The 9,379-nt window shown below is 40.5% G+C and overlaps 2 protein-coding genes across 2 annotated transcripts in view; one reads left to right on the forward strand and one right to left on the reverse strand.

The window, feature by feature from the left end:
• LOC107675563 (CDK-activating kinase assembly factor MAT1-like) overlaps positions 1 to 3,465 on the reverse strand; it is a 23,048-nt gene extending 19,583 nt beyond the window's left edge. The window contains 1 exon segment of the mRNA XM_016469970.1: positions 3,377 to 3,465. Coding sequence (XP_016325456.1) covers positions 3,377 to 3,465 — 89 coding nt within the window.
• Positions 3,466 to 3,603: 138 nt separating this feature from the next.
• LOC107675560 (homeobox protein SIX4-like) lies at positions 3,604 to 9,361 on the forward strand. The gene is made up of 3 exons (XM_016469966.1): positions 3,604 to 4,491; positions 7,253 to 7,899; positions 8,645 to 9,361. Exons 1-3 carry the CDS (start codon positions 3,704 to 3,706, stop codon positions 9,121 to 9,123), a joined length of 1,914 nt encoding a protein of 637 aa, XP_016325452.1. The 5' UTR covers positions 3,604 to 3,703; the 3' UTR covers positions 9,124 to 9,361.
• Positions 9,362 to 9,379: the final 18 nt, after the last annotated feature.

Consider the following 9,379-nt stretch of genomic DNA (forward strand, 5'->3'; position numbering starts at 1 on the left):
AGGCTACGTCCACACGAAGCCAGAGCTCTCCCTATCTGATCTTTTTTTTCTCCTTGTCTCAAGAAATATCTGCGTCTGCACGAAACCACAAAACCGACACAAAACAATGTAGTATACATGCCAGACCAGCATGTGACGCTGTAATGCTGCCACAGAGATGCACTAAAAAAGGAGAATAAGACTTGGACTATGCGCATAAACCTTGCGCGCGGTATACAAACGAACATGGAACAATACATTTATTAATCTGTGTTAATGTTAGTTAATAAAAAGACAATCGTTCAGTGTTTGTTCATGTTTTTGTTGCTGTTATGTGATGTAGCTGTGTCTGACTAGAGGCGAGACGTGGGCTGATGACGTCGTTTCAGAAAATATACGGATTCGCTGTCCACACGAAAACGCAAGGGTGGCGTTTTCAGATTTATCCACTCTGGGACCCGGTTTAAAAAAATATCGGTTTCACTCTCCCCAAAAGCTGGATCCATCTGGACGAAACGCCAATACGATACAACATTTATGTGTATAGAGCTAAACGCGTCTCCGTGTGAACGGGGCCTTAGAGAATGTTAAGACTGATTGAGAAAAACCGTAAGAGTTTATTTTTCTCTCCAAAGTCCAAGGGCCAAAAAGGCCCATAGCGAAAGAAACACACAAGCAACATCTACTTCCACTCCATCATCTGTATTTAATCACAGACTACGGTCATTTATTAGCTGTGATTCCTTTGTCCTGATTTTCTGCATACGACGTAAACTCTCATGAAATGACCGGGGGAGTGTGTGCTGGACTGTCTCCAGCTGTGTGTCATCAGTGTGTAATGTATTCATATACAGTCTGAGTCTCAGGTCAGCAGTCCACCGTGAGTCCTTAAGTTCTCTGCAGGTCAAGGGCATCCGGAGCAGGAGTCACATGACTTCAGACACACATCACCCATGACATCACACACCCTCTCTGTGGCTAAATGACTACTCTCATGAACCAAATGAATAGCTACAGTCATGGCCAAAAGTTTTGGCAGTGACATAAATTTTGTGTTGTGCAATGTTTGCTGCTTAAGCTGTTGTGGTGTTCATTCACATTCTTTCTAGATTATTGTGTAGAGTGGTCACATGCATTTTAAATAAATGCAAAAAGCTTCATTGGCCAAAAAATGAACTTTTCACAAAAAACAAAAAAAAACTAATTTCACTGTTTTTTGATCCTGACACAAAATGACCAGATAACATTAATTGACTAATCATATCAGCAGCACATGTGAAAGTGTGAATGAGCACTAGTCAGGTAAAATCACTATCATACTAATTAGATTGTAAGAGCAGACTGATTGCTGTAAAAGGAGGGAAGATGTGCTTCCAATCATTGTGTTCTTGTTAGCAATGGTTACCTCCAAAGAAACATGTGCAGCCATCATCGCTTTGCATCAAAATGGCCTCACATGCAAGGAAATTGCTACAAAGAATATTGCACTTGAAAGAACCATTTACCGGATCATCAAGAACTTCAAGGAGAGAGGTTCGACTGCAGTGAAGAAGTCTTCAGGACGTCCCAGAGTGTCCAGCAAGCGCCAGGACCGTCTCCGATGAAGCTCCCTTCTGACTGTTTTGGACATCTGAAAAAATCGATTGTTCGGAGAAGGAAAGGTGAACGCTACCATGAGTCCTATGTTGTGCCAACAGTGAAGCATCCTGTGTCACTGCCAAAACTTTTGGCCATGACTGTAGTTTGAACACACAGACGTTTGTCTGTATTCATCCTTAACATATTTATCATTGTGATAGTTTCCACCAAAATACCACTGTTACAAATTTGATATTACTAGAATAAAAATTTCAAATTTAGGTCAACTGACAGAACTGTCACTGCATTGTCGCTACATCTTGGTCATATACAAAACAACTATGAAATGTAAATGATTATAAAAGCTCTTTAAAATATCTGAAGTAAATCACATGCTAATTTATTATGATTTTACAGTAACGATTGAAACTATGGTTACCATGGTAACATTTTTTAAGGAGAGTCTCCAAACAAAGGTTAGATGTCATAAAAACATCGGTTTACTGCACTCACAGGTTGAAACACTGTAACACTTTACTATACAAGTAAAACGAACCAGACGCATATAATAAAACTTTTAGTCTTGGCCATCCAGGGCTCTACAGTGCGACCATTTCAGTCGCATTTGCGACTGAAAACTACTGCGTGCGACTATAAACATTTTTTTAGGAGCACCAGTGCGACTGACCCGATCATCATCATACTTGTGATTGCGCTCAGGGGAGCTTCAAATGTTTCTACGTGTTTTTGCAGCGTTGAGTGATGTATCACAGACATATTCCACGAATCCTTTCATAAGCAAAGTGAGAGATTCATTGCGCAGTATAGAGCTTCGTTGATTATAGATGTGAGATCGAGATGAACTAAGATGAGTGCCAGCTTTTAATGATTTTTAAAGGAGTTTGTAAATGTGATACTGATTTAATACAATACAATTCAATAAACAAGAAGTTAATATTAAGTGACTTACATTGTCTGACTATAACACTATTGTCTGATTTTGCTCTATTTCGTCGTTGAAAATAGTTTAAAACAAAGTCACAGCACAGCCGCTGCGCATCTCCATTCAAACACGGCGGTGTCTCGTTTATGAATGAACGTTTTTTTTTTAATGAATCTAGTGAGTCAGTGATTCATGATTACCCATTCATAAAGACAGTCACTTGATTCATTCCTGAATGAATCAGCCGTTCGAATTAATCAATTGAATGAATGATTCAGTGATAAAAATCAGTGACTTACCGCCACCTGCTGGCAGTTTATTTCATTTTAAAAGTATCCTTTCAGTTATTTAAATCATTTAATATTTCTATATTCAAAATGTTATATTTAAAACATTAATATCATCATGAATTGATGGATTTAATTGCACTCATTCCACTTCTGAGCCTCATTAAATGTCTGAAAGTACACCAAGCCACTTTTGTGTTCTTCTGTGCCACCTCTACACATTAATTTTGTTAATACTGATTTAATTTGATTGGTAACTTATATTTCTTATTCTACTTGTTCTTATTCTGTCGTTTTAATTACAATTTTTAAAAAGCTTATAAAATATAATTTTTTTAAGAATTTGACAAAAGATGACATACTTTTAATAAAGTTAGAGGAGCCAAATATCACCTCGTAATGGGAAGGCTACTTTTTGATAACATTTTGGATAATTGATTAGAAGGTGCTCCTAAAATTTTAAACGTGCTCCTACATTTTTTAAGTTAGGAGCACAAGTGCTCCTAAAAAGAAAAGTAAGCGTAGAGCCCTGCCATCACGAAGAAAGCCTGCACAGGTTTGAATAAGAGCTCTGACAGCAGGTACTCACAGCGTGTGTCCACACACATTCACCATCAGCTTCAGAGATAGATTTCTGTATTTGGTCGTCTTGCACGTCGGGCATCCCTGATCATCCATTATTATTATTATTATACTGCGTTCGCCCCGCCCCTTTCGAAATTTCGTGTAGCCAATCATGTGTGTCCCACTCAAACTATCGGGCTGAGAAGTCACGCTGCTGGAGCGAAAGGGGAAAGCTATCCATTTACAAAGACACCCGATATCACTCGCATGGCGCACGGGTAACCGGATCAGCTTTGGGCAGAAACGAGGCGGGGTGACCGACTAAAGGAATCTGAGGTGAAGAATAAAAACAATGTCTGTTTCCTCTAGTGAAGTGACAGTGGCAGGCGAGATCGAAAAGGAAAATGTGAAGTACGCGGAGCCTCTCGAGAGCTCCACGGACAGTCGGGGGCACGTCAAACTCCTCATTCTGGACACTCCAGTGGCCACCGGGATGCTCGTCGGGCAGCAGCAGACCTCTCCACCGGAGCGCAAGATGCCCACTATGGACTCTTTGTCTGCGCACACTTCACCCGCAGCAGCCGCGGCCTCTTTGGCTTTCTCACCGGAGCAGGTTGCATGTGTTTGCGAGGCGCTTCAGCAGGGGGGCAACGTGGATCGACTCGCCCGGTTTCTGTGGTCTCTCCCGCAGAGCGACTTGCTGCGCGGTAACGAGAGTATCCTCCGCGCTCAGGCGCTGGTGGCCTTCCACCAGGCGCGCTACCAGGAGCTTTACAGCATCTTGGAGAGCCACAGTTTCAGCCCCTCATGCCACTCTGCCCTGCAGGACTTATGGTACAAAGCCCGGTACACGGAGGCGGAGAAGGCCCGCGGTAGACCGCTGGGCGCAGTGGATAAATATCGCCTGCGACGGAAGTTTCCCCTGCCCCGGACCATCTGGGATGGAGAGGAGACGGTGTACTGCTTCAAAGAGCGCTCCAGGAACGCGCTGAAGGACCTCTATAAGCAGAACCGGTACCCATCCCCGGCCGAGAAAAGGAATCTGGCCAAGATCACAGGACTGTCCCTCACACAGGTCAGCAACTGGTTCAAAAACAGGAGGCAGAGAGACAGAAACCCGTCAGAGGCGCAGTCCAAAAGGTGAGCAAAACTAGAAACCCACAAACACAAACTTTGTTCAATTAATGAATGAATAAACAGTAAAGACGTTTGTCAAGGGTTTTAATTGGTTTATTGACAAGATTGAAATACAGGAGATCTTGGCATTTTAATGCTTTTAAAAACGGTTCCTTCTTGTCTGCTTGTGTTGTCACAACTTGTTACCAGTCTTTTTACATTTAGACTCATCTTTAATTTATTCTTAATGACCTTAAATTACAGAGAAAAAAAATATGCTTTGATCGAAATTTTAAACGGCAACTTCTAAAGCACATCCAAACGTGTGCGTAAAATGTATTGCGTGAGTCACCACACCTCGTGTCTGTGTTTATTTTTGAGTGAGTAACTACTCAGGATCCATTGACGCGTAAGGTTCGCCCCACCACATAAATCACTCAGAACTATTTACTTTTCTTTTTAGCCAAAGCGGATAGGAAAACCTCCTCTTCAGCACTATATTTTAACACACACACACACACACACACACACACACACACACACGCACTGGTAATACAGGATTAACTTTATTGTTTTTCTCTTTGTGAACAAAGCTCCAGCGCACCTGGTGAAAGTGACCTCCCTCCAACACACATAATTTTTTTTCCCATTCACAGAAAGCTGATGTCACACGTTGCTTGAAGCATCTTGATCAGGAATGTTTTTGTCATCAATCATATTTTTAATCACTCACGTGAATGAGGCAATTTTATAATTTACAGCTGTACTCCATAACATTTCCAAAAAAAAAAGTTTCAGTTCTTATCCTAACAATTCATCTTTGGTAATGCGTTTTTGCTAATATTACTCAGAACATGCATGCATTTGTTTTATAGAGGACATCCTGTGCTTTTCTGTAATGCCAAATGTGGGGCAAGATAATATTAATAGGCCATGTCAGGCGTTTTTAACTTTTATAGACTCAGGACCCCCATTCAGAGTCGCAGCCAGAAATCTCTATAAAAAAGATGTACTCGATAACATGTTTATTATTAACAAACATTATTATCTTTTATAATGTTTAATAGATCACCAGAGTTTGAAAATACATTTTGAAATATGTTTGAAAGTTCAATATATTTTAACTTTATTATAAACCCTATTAAAATAAACAACGAGATAATTATTTAACAATACTGAAATGGAAGAAGGAATAAGAAATAGAGAATTAAGGAATAGAACAGAACGCAGTGATCTCGAGACGCGGTTAAAAACGCGACGCAACGGCCAAAACTCATGTACAGACAGACAGAACGCGTCTTGTGTTTAATCTCCCAAACATGACATGTAATGACGTTATCACTAAAAAATAAATAATAATAAAATGCCTAAATCTTTTGGAGAAGGAACACATGACAGTTGTTGAAGTCCTGTAGGAGTCACGCAGCTGCTGCAGTCATTCACTAAACGCGCCCTTCTCTCTCAACCAAACGAATTTATGTTTGAACAGCTGACGGCACTTTGAAATATAGTGGATGAATCGTGCTGTATCGTACTTTAAAATATCCGCTAAATTTAACCTTTCGTTACTGGCGACCCATCCCCGTTTGGCGAAGGGCACTGTGGTCAGAGAGCTTACCATTTGTGAATTCATGCTGTGTTCGCAGGGTTGTGTCTCCATAGGACTTATTGCGCAAAATGGTGTGCGTGCGTGCGTAAAAAGAGTCTGTAGTAGGCTATAGACAGGATTACCGCTGACACATGAAAGCTGTGATCTAGCGGGTCCCGCGGTGTGAAGTGGATACTCACCAATCCATTTGTCTATGCGCGCTCCCGTCTACATCTTCCTGCGTCAGCCCGCGCTCATGTACAGTTTAGCAAAGAATGAAAAGTAATAATTCAATATTCCCCCACTCTTTCAGAGCCTACTTCATTGGAACGAGTGTTTAGCATACAATACTGGCAAAAGCATCAACAGCAGTGTCAAAAAATAGTAATTCCAAATCCAAAATGCAATAAAAAATATTAAAAAAAATCTTTCAGCGAGTTATAGATATTAATGGACATTTAGACTACTCTGCGTTTAAGAAAGAATTCAAATGAATATGGACACCTGGATTTGATCTTTTTCAGACAGTTTAGAAATACTGAATGAGGATTGAGGGTTTATCCAAGTATTTCCCTCTTGTATTTTAACATTTAAAGTGTGCCTGTCAACCTTACCATCGTCACAGCGAACACAGATAATAATACAATTTGCTTTCATTTCTACTTTAATTTTCCTAATGGAACAAAAATGCATTTTTTTCTAGCTTTTTTTATTTGGTTGGTTCTTGTCCAGCAGTCCTGTCTGAAGCTGCACTCTGTTTCATTGTTAATTGTACATTTATGCATTTGGCAGACTCTTTTATCCAGAAAGACTTGCATGGCATTCAAGGTACACATCCACATTTGATCAGTTCTTGCTTTCCCTGGGAATCGAACCCATGACCTTGGTGTTGCTAACACTGATTTTGTAATGCCAAAGCATTTTCAGTTTGTGAAATCTTATTAGTTCAGCTGAGTGCAATAAGAAATTGTGCAAAATAATAAAGTAGTATTATCAATTAAAATTATATAAAATAAAATTGAATTAAATAATAAAAAAGAAAACAGCAATTCAAGAATTTAACAAGTATTAATAAATACTTAAACGTACTTAAGATGTTTACATATACAGAACACAAATCTGTTATAAGGAGTAAAAGTGTAGTGAAGACACAAAGGTTTACTGTCCCTCAACTCTCTGTCTTTCACTCTCTCTCAGTGAGTCAGATGGAAATCACAGTACGGAGGATGAGAGCAGTAAAGGTCAGGAGTCTCTGTCCCCATGTCCGATGTCAACCTGTGCTGACGGGACCATGGGCAATGTAGTTGTGCCTCTCTGCTCTGGAGCTCTGGAGGCCGGGGTCATCGTCCAACAGGCTGGAGACAGCAGGACCTCTGTCTCGCCACCGTCCGTCATATTTAACGGAGTCTCAGTCAACACTCCCACCTCTGTTTTCCACAACGGCACCCCTTCATTACTCCCCACCACAGGACATGTCCTCTTCAGCGGCATGAACTTGGGACTCCAGTCCCTGGCTTGCAGATCAATGGCAGATGTGGAGATAGATGGTACAGGACAGGATAAAGGGGTAATGGCAGAACCTGCACTGGCGTACCCCTCATTTCACTGCAATGTGAATGGGACAGACATAGAGGTGAAAGCAGAGGATGTGAGGCAGGATGTGTCGGTCCAGGACCAGACCACGTCCATTAGCTCGGCATTCACTGTCACCCCATCCAACGGCTTGCAGCTTGAAGGTTACAACTTGGTTCCTGAAGGCAATGGGACCTCGCTGCTTAGTAACAAGATGGCACTTTCTCCCTTGCAACTCTCATCATCTTCTTCACCCTCATCAGTCACACAAGGTTAGTGAGTCTCATCAAAGATAGCCTCATTCCTTTGAGCAGGATGAGAAGACCACAAGTGTGTTTTGTTTCTTATGAGCGTCAAAGACATGATGTTCATTTTGTTCCTATTTACTAATTTATTGAAAAATAGTCAAATACATTAAAAGTACAACTCATACACAATGACGTAAATACACCTATTTTGCGATGAGCATGTTTTTAATTTCTATATTGAATATATTTAATTATTAAATATTAAATAAAGAAATAAAATGCCATGGTTATACAACTGTCCTGATATTGCTTTAAAATAATGAAATTCTTGAAAAGGAATCCTTATTAAGTGGCATAATTTTCTATTATTATTTTTTATTAGATAATATGTACAATAGTGTGCAAAAGTTTGGGGTCGACAAGATTTTATATTGTTTTTGAAAGTATCTTATTTTTTCAAGATTCTTTGATGAAAAGAAAGAACAGCATTTATTTGAAATATTAATATTTTGTAACATTATAAAAGTCTTTACTGTCACCTTTAATTTAATCCATCCTTGCATTAAAAGTCACAAAATTTGACCTTTTATGACAGGGAAATGTTAGGTCATAAAATGTTTTCCCCTTTTTTGTTGTGGTCATTGACCCATGAACCAAATAATAATTGAATGTGAACTGTATATCCTTAATATTTGTATACCACTGAAAAGGTTGGAGAGATTTATCCTCTCTCTCATCTTCTGTCATTTCTCATTCCTCTTTCTGTCAGGCGTTGCTGATGGCAGTTCTCCTGCTCCCGCCTCTCTGTGCCACAACCAGGTGGAGAAGCAGTACAGGCTACAGCTGACCTCTCTTGAGCCCAGCACAGCACTCTACAGCCTAAGTAGCGTACACACACTGTCTGCCGTGAAGAAGGAACCTTTGGAGACTCCTGGTGGATACCTTTACCACCTGAGTTACAGTCCTGACCCCACCCACAGCTCCCCCACCACACTTAACACCACCATGACAACCACCCAGCAAGACTACACCACTCTCACAGTGGGCGCACCCTTACTCGCCCAAACGGACCTTACCAGTGAGTTCAGAGGTCATGATGCCCAGATGACCTCAAACCTAAATGGAGACTTCCTATGTGCGGTTTCAGAGGGAGGGAAGGGAGAGATGAGAGAAGTGGAAGATGAAGGGGGAAAACAACTGACAAAACTAAAAACAGTGCATATAGAGCAAGAGATGACTGACCTCTGAATGTAAGTGGAGAAAGAGGTAAAATACTTTTTACAGAAAATCACAACATTATTTTGAATTATTGATTGAGGGTTTTTTATGTTTTCAGCCTCTGAATGTTTTGTATTATTCTGAATTATTTTCAGATGTATTATTCTGAATTATTTTGGCAAATCTGTCACTTGCTTGGACTCCAGGTCGATTTGGAGAATCTATGCAAAGCCATATTTGGAGAACACAGTTTTTTAAAGTGTCCCCCCCCCCCCCCCCCCCTCCT

The sequence above is a fragment of the Sinocyclocheilus anshuiensis genome, unplaced genomic scaffold (assembly GCF_001515605.1).
Source record: "Sinocyclocheilus anshuiensis isolate Anshui unplaced genomic scaffold, SAMN03320099.WGS_v1.1 scaffold1097, whole genome shotgun sequence".
NCBI classification, from domain to species: Eukaryota; Metazoa; Chordata; class Actinopteri; order Cypriniformes; family Cyprinidae; genus Sinocyclocheilus; species Sinocyclocheilus anshuiensis.